Source organism: Rutidosis leptorrhynchoides, chromosome 6, assembly GCF_046630445.1.
Source record: "Rutidosis leptorrhynchoides isolate AG116_Rl617_1_P2 chromosome 6, CSIRO_AGI_Rlap_v1, whole genome shotgun sequence".
Lineage (NCBI taxonomy): Eukaryota > Viridiplantae > Streptophyta > Magnoliopsida > Asterales > Asteraceae > Rutidosis > Rutidosis leptorrhynchoides.
In genome coordinates, this window is record NC_092338.1 from 392,671,412 (window position 1) to 392,694,347 (window position 22,936).

General features: G+C 36.7%; 1 protein-coding gene across 1 annotated transcript in view; it reads left to right on the plus strand.

Moving 5' to 3' along the window:
* LOC139854996 (uncharacterized) overlaps positions 1-8,649 on the plus strand; it is a 56,296-nt gene extending 47,647 nt beyond the window's left edge. Inside the window, exons 3-5 of the mRNA XM_071844259.1 lie at positions 7,416-7,915; positions 8,016-8,261; positions 8,361-8,649. Coding sequence (XP_071700360.1) covers positions 7,416-7,915; positions 8,016-8,261; positions 8,361-8,649 — 1,035 coding nt within the window. The remainder of the gene's footprint in view (positions 1-7,415; positions 7,916-8,015; positions 8,262-8,360) is intronic.
* Positions 8,650-22,936: the final 14,287 nt, after the last annotated feature.

Below are 22,936 nucleotides of genomic sequence, written 5' to 3' on the forward strand. Positions count from 1 at the left end.
AAGTCGCACATTGAGGAGGTATAATCCGTTTCGGGAAACGTAGGAAGCTAAATCCTCGATACATTAATCCTTTTAAAATCTTGGGGCGTATTGGGCCCGTTACTTACCGTTTCAAATTTTCAATTCAAACAAATTCCGTTCACCCTACATTCTGTGTATCAAACTTAAAGACGTGTCTTGTGAAACAAGAACTTGTTATCCTCTTCGATGACCTTATTATCGATGATAAACTTCACTTCCTAGGAGGACCGGTTGAAACTATGAATCGTGAAACCAAATTTTGAAACAGGGTAAAACCCCGATTTTCGAAGTTTGTTGAAATACCCAAGGAAGTACCTTCACTTATCCGTAGAATTGACAACGCAAGATCTCGAGGGAGAAACAACGACTACTACTTCCAACTAAATTTCGAGACGAAATTTCTTTAAGGTGTAGGTAATGTAACATCCCGCATTTTTCCGTTAAATTATTTTAACGCCCGTCTTTTTTTTAGATAATATCTTCTGTTATCTAAATTCGTACCTTTCGTTGACTAACGTTCTAAATATTTCCGTTATTTGGTTATAACATCTCCCGGTTACTCTAGCATTTTTAAAATATTCGTTCGGTTAATTCACACACTCGCCAATGGGGCTTTGCCTCATTGGTCACCATGTTAACATGGTGTTCGAGGAGACCAAGGGTTCGAGTCTCGGGGGGGGGATTTTCGTGAATTAACTCTAACCACTAACATTGCCTTTCAAAAAAAAAAAAAAAAAAAAAAAAAAAAAAAAAAAAAAAAAAAAAAAAAATTCACACACTCGCTTTGAAACTTGAGGGACCGAAATTGCCAAGTGGGCAAACTAGTTGACTAGGTCAACTAGTCAACCCACTCTTTCCACCATTCATTTCATTTTCACCTCCTCATCTCTTTATCTCTTTTCTCTACTTCCATTTTTGAACTCAAACACCCAAATCATTCATTCATCATCTAAATTCGATATAGGAGGCTTACAACAAAACAAATTACATATTCGTGATCCTCTCATCATCCTCTACATTTTGGTACTAATTTCATCTCGTTTAGGTAACATTTCTAAAACTCTAGATTTCTCTAATTCGTGTTTTTGACTTGAAATGGTGTTAGTTAGTGTCTATGGCTCGTGTCTAGCATGAATATATGAATTATTTGCTCGATCTTGTTGTTTTACATAAACTAGCATGAACTTGAAATAGGTGTGCTTAATCTTGAATTTTGGATGATTAAATGTTGTTTTAATGTTAAAGTTCATGTATTAAATGTGTTACTAGCAACGTTAACTTCATTTTGATGTGTAGGTTGACTTGGAAAACTTCACTAACATGATTATTGATTTTGTGATTCTTGGTTAGGGTTTGATAGCCTTTAAAATGAACTTTTGATACATTGAATGCTTTTTAATGTTGTTAGTAAGTGTTTAGTTGCAATATATGTTTAATTACCTTTGAAACGGCATATCGTATGTGTAAATTGGTTTCCCGAATCATAAAATACGTTTTACGAACTTGAAACTTCAATGATGAACTTTTGACGATCATTTGATGAAGATTTGGTCATTTAAATGATGTAATTGTTTGATGATATGTGATTAGTTGTATTCTTCGTCAAAATACCTTTCCAACGATATAAGATACATGTTTTAAGTGTTTTCGGTTCACAATTTATGTTTGTTTGAAGTTTGGTTCGTGCACTTGTGTGTTTCAGCAAAACAGGACCTGGGCACTAATCTGGACGCCGTCCAGATTCTTGGATGCCGTCCAGGCCTTCACATCTGGACTCCGTCCAGCCATTCTGGACGCCGTCCAGATGAACTACCAGGTTCTGATTTTGGTTGGTCGTTTACCGTTAAATTCTAACTATGCTACGCACCCCCGATTGACGTGTAACTTGTTCTAACATGCTCATATATGATTAAAAACCTCAGAAAAATAGTTCGGGACCCGACCCGAACGTGTTGACTTTTTCGTTGACCTTGACTTGACCAAAGTTTGACTTTTAGTCAAACTTAACCAAATACTTAGGCAAAACCGTCTTTTATACTTTTTTCTTGCATGAAACTTGACAACGTGATTCACATGTTATATTAATCGAGTCATAACGAGCTATAGGACTAGTTGAACACATTTCGCCCGACCTTGTGTCGTGACCGGTTAATTGATACAACTTACTTGTTTAGGTCAAGGCTAAACAACTTTCATGCACACGTTTACTTTGTGAAGTACCTTTATACTCGTGCACTCGAGGTGAGATCATAGTCCCACCTTTTCAGTAACTTTTATAATTTTAAATCGTGGGCTGAGAAACATATACCTTGTTACATCTTGTACTACTTACTTTTATGTTTTGAACACAAGTTCGATGAAACAAACATTCCATAGCGAGTTTGAACCAAAAATCCTCAATTCGATTATCATTAGTTACACTTGCCGGGTGTAAGCGAGAACTTATGTTGTATGGCCATACGGGTTTGACAAATCCTCATTCGGACGGTTCGCTACCGCTATTTCGGATGGAATGTATTTTCGAGAAACAGTGTATGTTCTAACACTATTGTGATGGGGTTCTATGGAAGGAAAGTTAAGCCTTGATAATTGGGTGCTCACGAACATACTTTTAAAATGCAAACGATTTAGATAATCAACGTTATGGAAATACTAAATCTTGTGGTTCAAAATATAACGTTTACAGATACACCTATAATTTCACCAACGTTTTTCGTTGACAGTTTTCTATATGTTTCTCAGGTTCATACTTGGCTACTTGATATATGCTTTCGCACACTTTGATTACTTGCTTGGGGTCAAGCATACATGCATATGCTAGTGATAGCACCTTTGGATTCAAGCAATTGTTTACATACTTACACTATTTATAGCAACCGTGATTTTCAACTAATTATGTCGCAAGTTATTTCATTTATACATTACTACTTTTGTAAACTTAAATTTGTTGTCGATCCGTTTGGTAAACTAAACTTTGTAAGTCTTATACGTTTCAAATGAATGCGACATAATTTTGGTCAAACGTGTCTCATTTAGGGACTATGACCACGCAACGGGACCTAAGTTAACGGTGCTGTCAATGACGATTTTGTCGGGTCATTACAACTGCTATTAAGAACCTTCCACCTCCCACCGATGTTAAGGGTGTTCGGAGTTTCCTCGGGTACGCCGGTTTTTATCGGCGGTTCATTAAGGATTTTTCTAAAATCGCCAACCCGATGAACAAACTCCTCGAAAAGGACACACCTTTGAACTTCTCTGAAGAGTGCCAAAATGCATTCGAACTTCTTAAGGAGAAACTCATCAATGCACCTATCATAATTGCTCAGAATTGGTCTCTTCCGTTCGAGCTTATGTGTGATGCATCCGATTTTACTGTTGGCTCTGTTTTGGGCAAAGTGTCGAGAAACATTTCCGACCCATCTATTATGCAAGCAAGACCTTGCAAGGAGCGCAGTTAAATTACACTACTACTGAAAAAGAGCTCCTTGATGTGGTCTTTTCGTTCAATAAGTTCCAGTCCTACTTAGTCTTGTCTAAGACTATTGTTTTTACAGACCATTCTGCTCTTAAGTACCTCTTCGCAAAATCGGATGCCAAACCTCGACTGCTTAGATGGATCTTGCTTTTACAAGAATTCGATATCGAGATCCGGGATAAGAAGGGTGCTAAAAATCTCGCGGCCGACCACTTGTCTAGACTCGAGAATCCAAATATCGAAGTCCTTCATGAGTCAAGTATCCATGATGATTTTCCCGATGAATATCTCATGATGATGGACAAGGTGGACGAGCCATGGTATGTGGACATTGCTAATTATCTCGTAGGGAAATTCTTGAAAAAAGGGTGGTCACATCAAAAGAGGAAGAAATTCTTTAGTAACCTTAAGTACTATTTCTGGGAGGATCCCTATCTCTTTCGTTGTTATCCCGATGGGGTTATCCGCCGGTGTGTTTCTGGTGAAGAGTGTATGCGAATTTTAACCGAGTGCCATAGTGGGCCGACCAGTGGTCATTTTGGACCCTAAATCACGGGGCGTAAGGTCTATGATGCCGATTCTTTTGGCCGACAATCTTCAAAGATGCTTACCTGATTTGTAAATCATACGATTCTTGTCAAAGGGCCGGTAAAGTCACCAAGCGGGATGAGATGCCTCAACAAAGCATCCAAGTATGAGAAGTATTTGACGTTTGAGGAATTGACTTTATGGGGCCATTTCCAAAATCTCATAATTATAGTTACATACTCGTTGCCATTGACTACGTGTATAAATGGGCCGAAGCGCAAGCTTTGGCCACAAACGATGCACGAGTTGTGATTTCTTTCCTTCAGCGTTTATTCTCTCGATTTGGAACTCCTAAAGTATTAATTAGCGATAGGGGTACTCATTTTTGTAACGCCCAAATGGAGAAGGTATTGAAGCGATATGGAGTTCTCCATAAAGTTTATACTTCATACCATCCCCAAACGAGCGAACAAGTTGAGAATACCAATCGAGCTCTTAAGGGAATTCTTGAGAAAACTGTGGGGTCGAATCCGAAGGAGTGGGCGAATAAGCTCGATGAAGCTTTGTAGGCGTTTAGAACCGCCTACAAAACACCGATTGGTACCACTCCTTATCGGTTAGTTTATGGAAAAGTGTGCCATCTTCCGTTGGAGATTGAGCATAAGGCGATGTGGGCACTTAAATAGTGCAATTTGGATTTAAAGGAAGTCGGACGCCTAAGGGTAGGGATTGAGCAGAAAACCGAATTAACCAAACCATAACTGTTTTAACCGTTAAAATCGAACCGAATTAACCAAACTAAAAACATAACTGTTAACGTTGTTGGATTAACCGAATTTTGTGGGGCGGTTATGGAAATATAGATTATCCACCCCGATTTAACCGCACCGCACCGCACCATTATACTATATATATATATATATATATATATATATATATATATATATATATATATATATATATATATATATAATTTTGTTTTTATAATTAATATTTAACGGTATATATAAAATAAAATTTTGAATAACAGTCAAATATTAAAATTGTGAGAAGAATCAGACTTATATATTGTTATGAATTGTATCACCTCATAATTCTTTATATCCGAAGATTAAAAAGAAAGATTTTCCTCTCGTCGACTGACCTTAAAGAATATGACTGCCCAATTCAGATACAGATTTCATTAGAGTATGTTTACAACGTCATTAACGTTTGCTTTGTTATGTCGTAACTATATATTATATCATAAGAGATGTATGCATATATAATACAATAGGAGTAGTATTTAAATCATAATTTGGTTCAATTTAACTTGAATGTTTGGCGTTTTCCTTCTACGTGAACATTTAGTTTATTTAGGATATACGACTTTGAACAATATAATTCGTTATTTAGTGTCATCAAAACGGTATATATCGTTATTCATTGTCCAAACTCATTAATTTTTATTTGTTGTGAATGGTTAACCAAATTAACCATTTTATATCTACACCTTAACCATATTAACCGAATTAACCAAACCGCTTTTAACCGAACCAAACGGTTAAGAATGTTAATTAACCAAAGTTTCAGTTATGGGGGCGGGTGTTGTCAATAACTGCCCCCAACTACCCCATGCAGGGCAATTGAATGAGCTTGGTGAATTACGCCTTGATGCGTATGAAAATTCATTGATTTATAAGGAGAAAACCAAGCAATGGCATGATAGAAGATTAAAGGGTCCGAAATAGTTTAATGAAGGCGATCGAGTGCTTTTTTTTAACTCTAGATTGAAGCTTTTACCGGGAAAACTTAAGTCCCGGTAGACGGGACCATTTGAGGTTGTTAAGGTGTACCCATACGGTACGATTTAGTTAAAAAATGCGAGTGGTACTACCTTCAAGGTTAACGAACATCGAGTTAAGAAATATTTCGATGGTCCGTTTGAGATTGATGATGGGGTTCACGTTGAACCCTATCCCAACGTCACTTGAAGTTGGGGACGAGTCGTGTGAACGCCTCGTTAAATATGGTTCACATTGTATTATAGTTTGTATCTGTAGGTTTGATCGCGGGTTTGCTATGTCTATAATGCTATTTGATTGATTGTGGTAGATTGCTAGCTGCTTTTATTGGTTGTTTGTTTTTTGAAAGGTGAATTGTAGTTGCTAAAGGTGTTAAAACATCGAAGTATCAGGTCACGCTCATTGCCGCGGTGCGACTCTTATGGCCGCGGCGGGATGTTTAACTAATTTCAGGATCAGTAAGCCATTTAAAGTGGTTCCTGATCACGATCATTTCTGCGTCACGAGGATTATTTGTCGCGGCGCGAGTTTTCAAGGGTTTTGAGGTTATCGAATGAGAAAAAAAATTAGTATTAGGCATAGTGTATCGCCGCGGCGCGGCAACTAAGGTCGCGGCGCGACCGTTCTGCAGCCCAGATTCATATTCTGTCGGTCAAAATTTTAAAACAAAAGGGTCAACCCGACCCAATATGAAACCCAACGGGATTATAACCTCTTTTTAGGGGTTTTTGGATCTATTTTCACCCACTTTTCTCATACTTACCTATCAAGCATACTTAGAGCACCTAAACCCTAATTTCAATTAACTCTAATTCTTCATTAATTTCTTCAATCCATTGTTAAATCATGCCGGTTAAGGTCCGATTTTACTTTTCTCTATATTTTTCTCTCATAATTCTTAGATTAATTTCATTAATTTTAGGGTTCATGTTTGAAATTTTGTGGGGTTTGTTTAATTGAGACTTTTATTCTTTAATATGTAATGAATTGTTTATGAATATGATATTTATGTGTTTTCTTCATGAATATTTGTGTAGTTTATGCATAACATTGATTCTTGAGATTAGGGTAGTGATAAATCCGAATTTCATGTTGAATGTTTGGGGATTTTGTTTGTGAGGGAGATGTTTGCTACTAGATACATGATTTAAGATAGTGTGGGGTGATTTGGGCGGGTCGTATGTGACTTTGGTGATTTGTGAAGCTTGATAATGATTTTTATGATTTTTGAGATGTTTATTTGGTTAGTTGGAATTGTTTAATCTTCTTGCAAGTTTAGAAGTTAACTAATGATTATTGGGATGGTTTATCATGGGTTGGTTAATTAATTAGACGAGTTTGTGAATTCGAGTTAAGTGGTGATAGTTTAATGGGGCACTTGTGTGGTATGTTTATTTTGAGAATTTGTTTGAATTTGGTACAATGTAACAAAAACACATGTTGTAAACACTTGCTTTTGTTTAAATGCCTAATTGAAGTTGAAACGAGTAATAAACGGAAGTTGGTGCAATTATGTGGAACATGTTGGTTTGATGATTATTATTGTCCTAACGCTAACTTTTCAAGGTTTTGTGTTTGGTTTGGTTTTTGTTTCATGTGTGCAGAGAAGCAGAGTTGATGTGCCTTCATCCTCCACGGCTCAATCCCGTAGGGATGCAGAAGAGAGGAGAACTAACCCAGAAGTTTGGTTGCAAAAAGTTGGGGAAAACTATTCCGAATATTTTGAGTTTATTTCGGCTCGAAGTATACAAGCAACCTGGTATTTTAGTAGGAGTGAGTTGGATAAAGCGACTAGTGAGATAAGGGATGAGATTACTAATCTATTAGCGATGGTACAAACTACAGGAAGAGTTTATCTTGGTACTTGGGAGCGTGCGATGTCCTTGAGAGACAATTTATATCGTGAGTTAGTTGTGGAGTTTTTCTCCTCTTTAAGTGTACGTTCTCGAAGGGATCCGACGGATCAAGGGTTTATGACGTTTCAATTGGGGGGTAAAAACCGAGCTATGGGCCGTACTGATTTGGCTCGAGCACTTAACTTGTATGAAGAATTGGATGATGCGGCTTTGAAAAGATATTTGAAAAAGGAAACTGAGTTTATCGGGCAATCCGGAAGATTATAACGAGCGAGACTTTTGGTATGAAATCTCGGGTTTGACTCCTTTCGTTTCTAATGAGTCAAAGGGGTCCGATATTCAGAATAGACAGCTTAAGTTACTTCATAAATTGTTGTCGTGTACTTTTTGCGGTCGACGAAATGGGAACGATAAAGTCAATTCGACCGAGTTGTGGATTACGCATCGAGTTCGGGCTGATGCACATGTTGATTTGTGTATGTTGTTTGCTACTTATTTGTCTAATCACACGAGGGACACCAGAGCATCAAGGCAACTTCTTGGTGGTCATTTTATTACGAAAATTGCAAGGTTTTTCAACATTGATTTTAGCAGGTGTACGAAATTGACCAAACCATTGCAGGTGATGAAACCTTTTAATTTAAGGTTTTATATTAGTGCAAATTTTGTGATGTGGGATGTGAATTGAGTTAGCTTGGTGGAGTATGTTCGGCAACGAGCACCTGAGACTGGTGGTAATAATCAAGGAGGTGATGATGCGGAGCAGGTTGCTCCGAATGTTCCTGCAGGGGGTCAGCCTTGGGGTATTTCCGAGGAAGTTTGGGATAGCTTGGTCTCGAGGGTTGATAATGTGCAAATCAATGTGTCGAATAGTTTTAATGATTTTCAAGGAAATCAACGATCACATAATGTAACGACCCAACATTTTCGACATGCTTTTATGCTTGTTACGTTCACAAAACTGCGTATATGTGCGTACTGAGCTAGTTTATGATCTAGGATCTTATTTAATGATTAATTACTTTCATTAATATCTTACAACGTGCTATTAAGTGTGTAATCACTTAACTTGATCCCCGAATGCTTTTACGACCGTTGGTGTCACTTGACGTTTGAAACGAGCTATGTACTTGGTACACGTTTAACTTTGGTCATAAATGGAATATTATGACTATGTAATACTAATTGTTATTTTATAATAACAATTACTTGGGTTTTTGGATGCTTAATTACGCCTAGTAATTTACTAGAGCACACTAGTTGGTCTTGTTGGACTTTATACCTTGTTGGACTTTAGCCCACCCTAAACTAGCTAGTGGACTATTTAATTAGCCCAATTATAATAAGTTAGTGACCCATATTAATGAAAGACAAATGCCCATTTATTAGAGGGAACATACTAGCATTTATGTCCACCATTACCCTTAATATTGCATGGGATCCTAACATAAGCACCAACTTTAGACAACCATTAACCAAAAAGCAAACTTGTCCCCCCCCCCTTGTCCCCTCCCAAAAGTGACGGCCAAAGGAGCCTCCCACACCCTCATTTCCCTATAAATACTAAGCTATTTTCTCACAATTCACACTTGCTCTCATTCACAATTTACACACACTTACTCTCTTATCTTCTCTCTAGTCTTTCTCACTCTAAAAAGTGTAAGTTTTTGATTTTTCTTCTTCTTCTTCTTCCCTTCTCTTTCACGAATTCATCATCATCATTAAAGGGTCTAGCTTTTTAGCTTTTGATCTTGATTACATCTTGTAGATTCAAACATGGATTTGAATCCTTCAAGAACATGGAAGATTCAAGCTTTCTAGCTTTGAATCTTCACTTATTTTGTTGATCTAAATCTTTTTAGCTTTAATCTTGTTATTTTGTTATAAAGATTCAAACTTGTGTTTGTAATCTTCATGTATCTTAAAGATCCAAGCTTTATGCTTCAAGATCTTCAATAACACTAAAGATCCAAGCTTTTTAGCTTAGGGTTTCATTATTATGTTAAAAATCTTAGCGTTTTAGCTTATGGTCTCATTACTTTCATTATTTTGTTAAAGATCTTAGCTTTCTAGCTTATGGTCTCATTAACCTTGTAAAGATCCAAGCTTTCTAGCTTAGGGTTTTCTTAATACTTGAGATCTAAGTTATTATTATTGATCTCACTTACTTGGAACCTTTTTGTGTTTGTTGTGATGATAAAGATCAAGTCTTCATCATCACATATGATATAGATGCATGAACTTGTGTAAAATGGACAAACGTTGAAGCTTTATTGGATTCATGCAATAAAGAGGCAATCTTGATGTTCAAAACTTGTAGAATGATAGATTTTACTTTTAGTTGTGTGTTGATGGTTGAACCTTGGTCAAAGTGATGCTAAAACATCAAAGAGTTGTACACTTGAAGCTTACAAGAATCAAGAATGAGAACCGTGATGAGCATCAAGCACCAAGAACCTCACCGGAGCACTTGTTTGCTGTTTTTCGGGGTCTGATCAGACTCCTGGGCTTCTGTAAAATTAATTTTCAGATATTTCGTTTTGAGTAGATGACTTTTTGTTTAGGCCTCGACTTAATCCGATATACGGTTTAGGATTTATAGCCTTCCGAAAGTCACTACACCCTTGTAACGTTATGCTGAAATTTTTGACCTACTCGCACTTAAACCATCGCCACAGTCAAACAAAGACGAGTTAGGTTCTGAAATTGTTCAGCGGTTTGAGGACTCACATATGGAGCCATAGCCACTGACTACGCGTCTTTTCGATTTGTAGAGAGGTCGTAACAGCTGTCCAAAGTCAGCCTTTTGTTTCGATCTATATTCTTGTTAAACTTACTTTAGCTTTGATGAATGATGATGATGACACTTAAACTTAATTTATGCACTTTTAAAGCTTTTGGGACAATATACTGACCTAGTAAACTTTGACTTAGGTTGACGACCTTTCGGACCAACTTACTACTTGCATACTTTTCGTATCGACTTTTTCTGCTTATTCAATGTGAGTTATAGCTTCCCTTTTTCTACTTTACTATTTTTGGGACTGATAATACATGCGCTTTTTATGTTTTACTTACTTTACACGAGTACTTAAACTTTACATATGTGTGGGTTATATAACGGCATAAACTTTCCCCTTAGCACGGTAACGTTTAGTCATTGGTTTTTGAACCAGTGGACGCGAATCTTAGATATGGATCCATAGGGTTTGACATCCCCACTCAGGCTAGTCGCGCTAGCATTTAACGGTTGTTTAATACTTCGAGGACATACGAACTCGCTAAGTGTACTTTTAGGGGGTATTATTATTACGTTAAGTTAGTTAACAGGTGCCCACGGATAAGCATACACTTTATCATACTGATTCGAATTACTGATTTAAACTGCTTGTTGAAGCACTGAAATCTCGTGGTCTACATTACTGATTACAAACAAACTATAGCTCACCAACATTCGTTTTGACTTTTAAGCGTGTATTTCTCAGGTGCTTAGACGATATTGCTTCTGCTGTTAGACTTGCTGTCTTGGTGTTATAGACTTGCTGTTATGGACATGCTGTGTTAGATTTCCGCTGCATTACTTAGAGATGTCTCGATCATGAAACTTTTATCTTGCATTCACAACTTATGTTATTTGAATAATGGCTTTGTAATGACCTCTGTGTCACATTATCTTTTGTAAACGCTATCTTTTTATGAATGCAAAACTGGTTTTCAAACAGCATGTAGTATTTGACCGTGTAAAGATCCTATTGTTGACGAATCGTACACGATGGTTTTGTACGGGGTGTCACATTTGGTATCAGAGCATTGGTTGTAGCGAATTAGGTTGCATTAGTGAGTTTAGACCAGGCCGAGTAGGATTCACTAATAGGACTAATCTACAACTTGCTTGTTTACCTGTTTCTGCGGAACTGCTGCATGCTACTGTATTTTATTACTGCATGTTACTACTTACTACTACTGCATGCTTACTTTTACTGCTATATGAACTGCATGCTACTGCCTACTTTCACTGCTATGTGAACTTACTGTATGTTGCTGCTTATTCTCGCTACTGCATGCTACTATCTACTTTTTGCATGATGCTTCTGTTGATACTGCTATTACTGCCATGCTATGTACTGTTGTAGACGCTCTAGGCTACTATAGTTACTATGCCTGATTACGTACTTGCTACCCGTCTGCTTTTTGCTGTACCAACTTGGAGAATTTATCCTACCTAGTTCAGATGTTTTTCTGAACTCATTTCTCACTCGTCTAACCCTGAGGACTAGTATTGTAATCCACCTGTTACTACCGTTCCACCGTTCCAGAGATTGAAACATTACTTCACGCAATCTAGGAGGAGTACCCCTCGGATTACACGCCCGCTAAAGTTGATCCTCGGAGGAAGAGATATGTGAGGATTTTTCGGAGTAACCACACCTCGTCCCACCGCCCGAGCTCCCCCTAATTAGCCACGTACAACGTATGAACATTAGAAGGATGTTCAGTTTCCGTAAGGTGACCCGTATCTCGTACGCTTTCATGACCGTCACTTATCTCTTTCATTCTTCACCACTACTCGATGATCTAACGACACTTCTGGACTTAGGTCCCTAACACTCCTAGGCATTGGAGAAGTCAGGAAGGACATCTCCTTTCACAAGGTCAGAGTGTCATCTACTGATGCTCAGCAATACCCAAAGACTTGGGAACCGCCTCAAAACATATCGTATTACTACTTGCTACACGTACAACTCGACACGAGACCCAGCTTGAATTTCTAGAAAGGAACCTAACGACACTACATGAACCCGAATATTTTGAAGAAATTTCGGGACATTTAGGCAATGCTACATGATCTACGGAACCTACGCACCCACACCAAGAAACTGTGAGATTGATTATGTAGATTTTGTTTTGAGATAGCATAGATAAAGCGCCGTTAGATAAAATTGAGTAGAACTTGAAGTGATCACGTTACATTGACCGTATGGGGTGATATTGGAATGAACGTATGATTTAGTACAATATAATGACGCCAGGCCAGCATGATTATATTGAAGTAAATCATGCAGAAGTCCCAATGTTACTATATAAGGAATATGAAGTGATTCAGAGAAAATTTTGGTAGGAACGACTTGAGTATACGCATTATGGTCTATTAGAGGTCGGGAAAGAATAACTGCGTAGCCCAGATACTGTACAAGCAGGGCCTTGATTGCAGAATTGATAACCCAAAAATTTGTTAATGATATAGACACCCTGGACACTTAAGGAAAAAGTTCTCAAATAGGAAAAAAGTTGGACTTACTTGCGGTAGAGCAATCGTTATCTCAGCTATGGAGACTCGTATGGATCTTGATTATAGTTAGGGTACGATTCGTCACAAAGTTTTATTGCCTCGAAGTTATTTAATACTAGAGTGATAGAAACCTTATATCTAAGGACCTCAGTGTTATGACTAATAAGCCATTAACAACCATGAGAGTTAGGTATTCTATAGGACAAGCTAATGGTAAGCTGGCAGAGATAGAGGAATAATTTAGGGTAGTACCTTAAATTTAACAGGTGGGTCATCTGGGGATGACCTCACGTCAACAAAACTTGGAAATTTCAAAGTAGTAGTTGGAAAGAATTAGTTACCTACGCACAAACAGAAGTTATTTGAGAAGATTGATAGAATTTTTCACGGTAGTATAATAAGATTTAGTTGGAACGAAACTTAAGATTAACCCAACACCCATCAACTTGGGAAGCTTGATGTAGAAAGTTGGAATGGACTTTAAGATTAACCTGATACTCATAAAGTTAGGAAGCTTTGATGAAATAGTTGGAATGGACTGGCTTTCAAGGATGAAAGTGAAAGTTTTTATAGTGAGAAGATTATTCATATACCTCGCGAGAATGGTGAGCCAAAAGCTATTTAGGTTACTTCAACAATCAGAAATCCCACAATGGAAATGAGAAAGAATAACAATGGATTTCATCACTAAGCTACCAAAAAAAGTAGGCGGCTAGGACACTATCTGGGTAATTGTTGACCATCTCACCAAATCTGCTTAGCCATGAAAGGAACCGATACAATGGACCAACCTGCACAATGATACATAGAGGAAATTGTATCCTGTCACTTCAGCGATTCGAATTCTATGTTAAGGACTACCCAAGAATCTTATTTGATACTCATTCTTACGTGACTCTGAATCCTAACTTATTCCGAGAGAATACTTAATCGATGATAATCACACCATCATCCTTCTTACTTCGATATTAGTCATACCAGTTCGAAATATTCCAAAATCAATGGGTGGTTAATTCTCATCCTCATACTCTCCCTTTCGTATCTCACTTATAAGCAACAACTTTACACTTAAGCATTTTTGGTCGAAAGACTTATGCCCTACCAATAGTCATCAACCACATTTAAACTCAATGGTTTTTAGTACCTCAAAGATCACCCGAAATTTTCAAAATCTTTTGCTCAATCCTCATCAATTTTTTTCCAACTTGTAACCTCCAAAATATGAAAAAAAAATTTGCCAAAATTTTTCACACACTATTTTACGATACGATCCTCTCAAGGTTTTATAAAAGTAAATTTATTTTATTTACCATTTGTGCAAATTTTTGAAATCATATATGTTATATAAAATAAAGTAAATGATTACTTATTTGACAAATACATATGAAATTTTACTTTCACTTTTACAAATCAAATCTTCTATTCAAAAGATATCTTACTTTGAATGGTACGTATTGTACATAACCCCAGTTTACTAAGAACTTCGTTTCTTTTCTTACGTTGTCACCTTAAACGATTTCTATAAAATTTTTGTTGCTTATTATATAAAATTTTTCGTTGCTTATTCGTATCCAAGTCATCATGAAGAATGACAACCGTCGAAATTGAGAAATTCATGTGTGTGTGTGTGTGTGTGTGTGTGTGTGTGTATGTGCTGAAGGCACTTACTACCACGTCATGCAGACCCTTCGGACATCCACTAACACTTAAACCATTCAAAGCTATTACGTTACCCCAAGGATATTATTTGCCACGCCTGTTGGAACGATGCTCTTTCTTACATAACTCTAAGTCCTGACTTATTCCATGGGACTCTCATTTAGTGATACAAACACCATCAGTATTCCGACTTTAGTATTAGTCATAACCTGTTTGGCATTTTGCAAAGTCAAGAAGCGATTAACTTCTCGTCCTCACGCTCTATCCTTCATACCTTACTTTTTAGCAATGGCTTCACATGTGAACATTTTTTGCCCAAAGACTTATGTCCTGAAAATTATCAAAACTACATTTAATTCATTAAGTTTTTATCACCTAGTGACATGTCGCCCGATGATTCAAAGATTTTTCACTCAATCTTTTTCAACTCGTAACCTCTGAAATACGAAAAACTATGTTCATCAAAATTTTTACACGTTGTTTATTTACGCAGTCCTCATGAGATTTATGGACAAATAAAAATAATAAAATTTTCCTGTCACTTATGCGATTTATGAAATCATATATGTATGTATATACTTAAGTTAATAAATTTACCTTTACTTATTTTTGATTAGTACATACCAAGTTATACCTCCAAAATTATTTAAAAATTGCTCCTTTATTGAGTTGTTTAACTTAAGTCAAATAGTTTTGTGCAAAATGGTACACGTTGTACATACTTCTAAATTTACTAGGAACTTCGTTCCATTTATGTTGTCACATCAAACGTTTAAAGGTTTTTCAAAACTTCCTTGGTTGATTTTATTAAAGGTTTTTCGTATTAGACTACTCCATGTATGGATCACACTTCTTCTCGTCCTTCGATAGGGATGAAGCTTATCATTAAGATCTTTGTTAAAAACTCTTGAGCCACTTTGGATGGCAGTTTTATAAAATTTGTTAGTAAGTCTTTGCGCTCATAAAATGTTCATTTTAAGGTTAGACATGGCAAAAACGCGGGCCGATAAATCAGTTTTCTGAGGTACGCTCAGTGGTCACCCTATTGTAGGAAAGGCGCTAGTTAGGTTTCTACTCTCAATGTTTCATGACTAATCGTAACACCCTCGTAAACATCATCTCTATGAATCAGTATATTGACGTACAAGAAATCACTTTTGGGATTATTTTCACTCGGAGTAAACCATTCTTTAGGACCAAGAGTTCACGTATCTTCTCATAAGCGCATCCCCTTAAGTATAAGGATAAATTCCAAACGAACCGCTCGAAGAGTTCACTCTCGTTCAAAGATCACACCTTTCGTACGATTTTCTTTTGGAAATGTAATATAAGATACTTTGAGAACCTATGAATCCTTTTATCCTCTTGTAAGGGGACTGCTTAAAAGATTTACGACACTGATGTGGATACTCTACATATTCCTTCCTTCGTTGGTTGCAACTATATGTTGTTCTAAGTTAATGTTAACCCTAAATTCAACATGTAACTGAAAGGATAAAGTTACATTATGAAACTGTGCTTTCATTCCATCCCAAGGATAAGTTCACACGCAGTATGTTGTGATCGCCATGTTTTCCACTCTATCTATCAGCTTTGTATTGCGACATAAGCGCTCAATATTTTAGATGAGTTTAGAAACATTCATGATGTATTTCATGCATCCAGCTTACGGAAGATGCCTGTAGGGCTAAAAACATCATCTTTCCTTTTGTGGGAATATATTCAGATGACATATTCGTGTAAGCAAGAAACGAAATAAATTTGCGGATCTCTTAGGACAAGAGACTTAATTAATGGCATATACCTATTCTTACTTTTATACGCCCAAGTACCTTTTAAGGTAAATAACTCACTTCTGAGCCCACGAGTCTCACGAAAATTTGATACACTCCTTCTTATTCAAATACGGTACCATTGTTGGTCACACCTCAAAATTTCGAGACGAAATTTTCTTTAATAGGTGGGTAATGTAACGACCCGACTTTTTCGACTTGCTTTTATGCTTGTTACTTTCGCGAAACTGTGTATATGTGCGTATTGAGCTAGTTTATGCTCTGAGATCTTATTTAATGATTAATTACTTTCATTAATATCTTACAACGTGCTATTAAGTGTGTAATCACTTAACTTGATCCCCGAATGCTTTTACGACCGTTGGTATCACTTGACGTTTGAAACGAGCTATGTACTTGGTACACGTTTAACTTTGGTCATAAATGGAATATTATGACTACGTAATACTAATTATTATTTTATAATAACAATTACTTGGATTTTTGGATGCTTAATTACGCCTAGTAATTTACTAGAGCACACTAGTTGGTCTTGTTGGACATTCTACCTTGTTGGACTTTAGCCCACCCTACACTAGCTAGTGGACTATTTAATTAGCCTAATTATAATAAGTTAGTGACCCATATTAATGAAAGACAAATGCCCATTTATTAGAGGGAACATACTAGCATTTATGTCCACCATTACCCTTAATGTTGCATGGGATCCTAACATATGCACCAACTTTAGACAACCATTAACCAAAAAGCAAACTTGTCCCCCCTTGTCCCCTCCCAAAAGTGACGGCCAAAGGAGCCTCCCACACCCTCATTTCCCTATAAATACTAAGCTATTTCCTCACAATTCACACTTGCTCTTATTCACAATTTACACACACTTACTCTCTTATCTTCTCTCTAGTCTTTCTCACTCTAAAAAGTGTAAGTTTTTGATTTTTCTTCTTCTTCTTCCCTTCTCTTTCACGAATTCATTATCATCATTAAAGGGTCAAGCTTTTTAGCTTTTGATCTTGATTACATCTTGTAGATTCAAACATGGATTTGAATCCTTCAAGAACATGGAAGATTCAAGATTTTTAGCTTTGAATCTTCACTTATTTTGTAGATCTAAATCTTTTTAGCTTTAATCTTTTTATTTTGTTATAAAGATTTAAACTTGTGTTTGTAATCTTCATGTATCTTAAAGATCCAAGCTTTATGCTTCAAGATCTTCAAGAATAGTAAAAAGCCAAGCTTTTTAGCTTAGAGTTTCATTATTATGTTAAAGATCTTAGCTTTTTAGCTTATGGTCTCATTACGTTCATTATTTTGTTAAAGATCTTAGCTTTCTAGCTTATGGTCTCATTAACCTTGTAAAGATCCAAGCTTTCTAGCTTACGATTTTCTTAATACTTGAGATCTAAGTTATTATTGTAGATCTCACTTACTTGGAAGCTTTTTGTGTTTGTTGTGATGATAAAGATCAAGTCTTCATCATCACATATGATATAGATGCATGAACTTGTGTAAAATGGACAAAGGTTGAAGCTTTATTGGATTCATGCAATAAAGAGGCAATCTTGATGTTCAAAACTTGTAGAATGATAGATTTTACTTTTAGTTGTGTGTTAATGGTTGAACCTTGGTCAAAGTGATGCTAAAAAATCAAAGAGTTGTACACTTAAAGCTTACAAGAATCAAGGATGAGAACCGTGATGAGCATCAAGCACCAAGAACCTCACTGGAGCACTTGTTTTCTATTTTTCGGGGTCTGATCAGACTCCTGGGCTTCTGGAAAATTAATTTTCAGATATTTTGTTTCTATTATATGACTTTTCGTTTAGGCCTCAACTTAATCCGATATACGGTTTAGGATTTATAACCTTCTGAAAGTCACTAGGCCCTTGTAACGTTATGCTGAAATTTCTGATCTACTCGCACTTAAATCGTCGCCACGGTCAAAAGAAGATGAGTTAGGTTCTGAAAATTGGGAAGCGGTTAGAGGACTCACATACGGAGCCATAGCCACTGACTACACATCTTTTCGATTTGTAGAGAGGACATAACAGCTGTCTAAAATCAGCCTTTTGTTTCGATCTCTATTCTTGTTAAACTTACTTTAGCTTTGATGAATGATGATGATGATGACACTTAAACTTAATTTATGCACTTTTAAACCTTTTGGGACAATATACTGACCTAGTAACCTTTGACTTAGGTTGACGACCTTTCGGATCGACTTACTACTTGCATACTTTTCGTATCAACTTTTACTGCTTATTCACTGTGAGTTATAGCTTCCCTTTTTCTACTTTACTATTTTTGGGACTGAGAATACATGCGCTTTTTATGTTTTACTTACTTTAGATGAGTACTTAAACTTTACATATGTGTGGGTTATATAACGGCATAAACTTTCCCCTTAGCACGGTAACGTTTAGTTATTGGTTTTTGAACCAGTGGAAGCGAATCTTAGATATGGATCCATAGGGTTTGACATCCCCACTCGGGCTAGTCGCGCTAGCATTTAACGGGTGTTTAATACTTCGAGGACATACGCACTTGCCAAGTGTACTTTTAGGGGGTATTATTATTACGTTAAGTAAGTTTCCGGGTGCCCACGAATAAGCATATACTTTATCATACTGATTCGAATTACTGATTTAAACTGCTTGTTGAAGCACTGAAATCTCGTGGTCTACATTACTGATTACAAACAAACTATAGCTCACCAACATTCATGTTGACTTTTAAGCGTGTATTTCTCAGGTGCTTAGATGATGTTGCTTCCGCTGTTAGACTTGTTGTCTTGGTGTTATAGACTTGCTGTTATGGACATGCTGTGTTAGATTTCCGATGCATTACTTAGAGATGTCTCAATCATGAAATTTTTATCTTGCATTCACAACTTATGTTATTTGAATAATGGCTTTGTAATGACCTCTGTGTCACGTTATCTTTTGTAAACGCTATCTTTTTATGAATGCAAAACTGGTTTTCAAATAGCATGTAGTATTTGACCGTGTAAAGATCCTGTTGTTGACGAATCGTACACGATGGTTTTGTATGGGGCGTCACACATAATGATCGTATGTGGGCTAGTCAACAGCGGGTCGAGGCGAGTACGTTACGATAAGAAGAAAGGTTGGCCGAGTTCGTGCATGACCAGCAATGGATTGCTTATGGGAACGATTGGCAAAGGCACAATGATCGTCTTTTCTACTTCAACCCGGATCATTATTATGGTACTACTTCTCAGACACCCGTATATTATCGTAGTCCAGTTCAGCCACGAGTACAGGCCCCGATATATAGTGAGCAGAAATCGTTGGAGGATGCGCATCGGAGGTTTCAGCAGCAGTACCCGTACGACAATTGGCCGTATGATGGTTTTCTGTGAGGAGGGCCTGCGAGCCCGTTGATCATGTTGTAATTTGTTTAAAACTATTTCCTTTCCTTTGGTCAGTATTTGGATAATTACGTATTCTGCTTATGTACTTTGAAAACTTATTTTAGGGGCAAGGCGTTTAGGCATCGGGTGGTGCCACCTTGTCCTGTTTATGTAGTTCTTTTGTTTTTCTTTTCTTAGGTTTGTTGGTGAAACGAATTTTCAAGTCTGGCATTAAGTTCAGCAAAATTACAAGATTGATGATATTGGTGTGATGATCCGGAATGGAAGATGTTCTTATGCTGGCAGTTAGTTCAGCGCCATCTGTCATTGGCATTCTGCGATCCGTGGTTAAGCTCGATAAGTTTTATATTTTCTTTCTCACATAACCCTTTCGATTTTAATCTATTTTTGATCTCAAGTGATGGGGACATTACTTGATCTCAAGTGTGGGGTGGGGGATGTAAAATCTCTCGAGTTGGTTGTTAATTGAGTCATCGTCATATTAGTTTTGATATAAAAAGACTTGACAGTTTCACAGGTTTTGGCCGGAAACAAAAAAATTGAAAAATTAGGGGAAAATAAAAAAATGAGAAAAGTTAATTTAAAAATATATAAAAAAAAAAGTAGAAAAATAGTTGAAAATTCGACCAAAACCTTTGTTATGAAAATTTTTTTGATGTGGCTTGGTATTCTATAGCATATTTCGTGATTTCAAAAGAAGCCAAAAGTGTTCCACATGTTCATTTTCTTGGACATAAAATCCTACGAGTTCGGGGAACTTAATAGTAGGTCACCTGTACCAAAACGGGTGTAAACCGTGAGAGAGCGGTGATTGCATAGCGTGATTGTGACCAAATCACGTGCCAGATCAAAAACTTTTGGTTACTTGGTATAGCAGACTTCCGAAACTATACCATTTTATTATTACATCATCTAATGGTGTGATACTATGGGAAGAGGAGCCTTGAGCTTCACCAGTATTGTCCTTTTTAGGAACAATAGCTACGTGCTTGTGTTTGCTTAGACAACACAACCCATAGCCAAAAGCTATGGCACCCAACGGTTTTTGAGATTTATCGGAAGGGTAGTATCTACTTCCTACCTTTCTTAAAACAAGCAGAAAAGCTTGTCATGTGGGAAGTAGGCAACTTGGAATTAATTCCAACCACGTTCATTACCATTGAATGTGAAATCCTACGAATTCTTTAAGAATTCAATCGTAGGTCACTTGCACCAAGGTGGGTGTTAACCGTATGAACGGTGATTGTATCGTGTGGTGAAAACCGGGCCACGCGCTAGATCAAAAACTTTAATAGGGCGATCCTCATTGTTTCTCCTAACAAGGACAATGTTGCACTGACCACTTTATATAACCCTAGGAGTAAAGTCTCCAAATCGACACGCTTGCTGATTTATTTCAGAAGTTGTAGTCCAGACCAGTTGTAGGGTGACGAAAAATCTTGAAAAGTCATTTCTAACATCGATTGGAAATCTACCAGGCCTCAACATCAAACAGGAAAACTGGTAGTCAGACTTATCTCGATAAGGGAGATCTGTCTCGTCAAATGGGGAGCGCACCATGATACACAAATATGTGATTGATCAGATCCCCATTTGGATAACCTCCGGAAAGGTAAGATATCAGCTTTTTAGACTGATGAACCTCAATCTTTATGATTAACTTAACGGATTAGATGATTACCTCATGATTATCGATGATATCTGGACGTAATGTGTATCCTCCTAAGCACATTATTTTCTTACCGACATCTTACGATGTTAGGTACTGTGGGAGGCATTGGGTTGACCAATTGCGAGGTAGCCCGTGGGTTCTTTTTGGTACACATGTTCGATTGCTAGATTTTTGGTGCTCGATTCCCACTTGATTCCCGGTTTCTTTGAAGACTTATATTATAGTTCGAGATTTTATACTTCATCATTATGGTACGTTATTCGAGAATATCTTTGGTTACTATATTCATTACATATTGTTTGAGGTTTGGGAAGTTAATTTCGGGGGAATGCAAGTGGGAACCATGGTTGTTTTCTACTCCAAAATCGTGCCCACGCTAGTTGTTGGTTTGTTGGTTGTTCGTTTGGTTCTACATACATGTTTGAAGAAATTATTATATGGTAGAAGATTGATGTTAAAGCAGAGGGGTACGAAATAGTTATATTTTTACTACGAAATACTATTAAATACAATACAATTTTACACAAGTTATTTATTTATTTATAGAGTGGATATACCTAAACCTTGCTACAACACTATAGGCAGTGTACCTAATCGTACAGTAGTGTAGTTTTTAGTAACTCCGGTTCGTCCACAGGGAACTAGCCAAGTTTAACGCTATATTTTTAAAACTATATTTGTAATATTATTATTAATATAAAAAGGGAGTTTTACCGTTTAGTGACCGGTTTGTCGATTTTAAATAAAGCGTAAAGATAAATGACGATAATATAAATGACAGAATTTAAATTGCAGTAAAGTAAATTGCAGTAATTAAAATGACAGTAAATAAAGGTACGATGAAATATGAAATAAAAGTATTATGCTTATTTAAACTTCCGTAATCATGATGTTTGACGTTTTGATTTTAATTAATTGGTGCCCGGGTTAATTATCCTTTGTCCTGGTTTATTTGATACCTATCTGGTTTTTGTCCATAATAGTCCATCGATCATAATTATAAAATGCTCGTCAAATTAACCTTATTCCTGAAGCCAAATATTCCAACTAATTAGGGATTCGAACTGTAACAAGGTTTTAATACTTTGTTAATAATTACACCAGGTTATCGACTGCGCGTAATCCAAGGTTTTAATACTTTGTTAACAATTACACCAATTATCCTTGTATGTAATCCACCCCTGTTTTAATGAGATATGAATATTAATTTACCCACTTGATCAGAATGAATAATCAATTACCCAACCCAAATAATTAAATAAATGATCGTAAAAGATGTCGTATAAATGTCACTAAATAGAACATACATAATCATTTTAATAATTATTAGATTAACTAATTTGAAGATAGGTTCGACAGATTCTAATGAGTTGTCATTCGATTAGACAATACCCCCTATCTATTAATAGTCAATAGTCCAATGTCCACAAGTGTCGGTCTTTTGTCCAAACCTTAATTATGGTA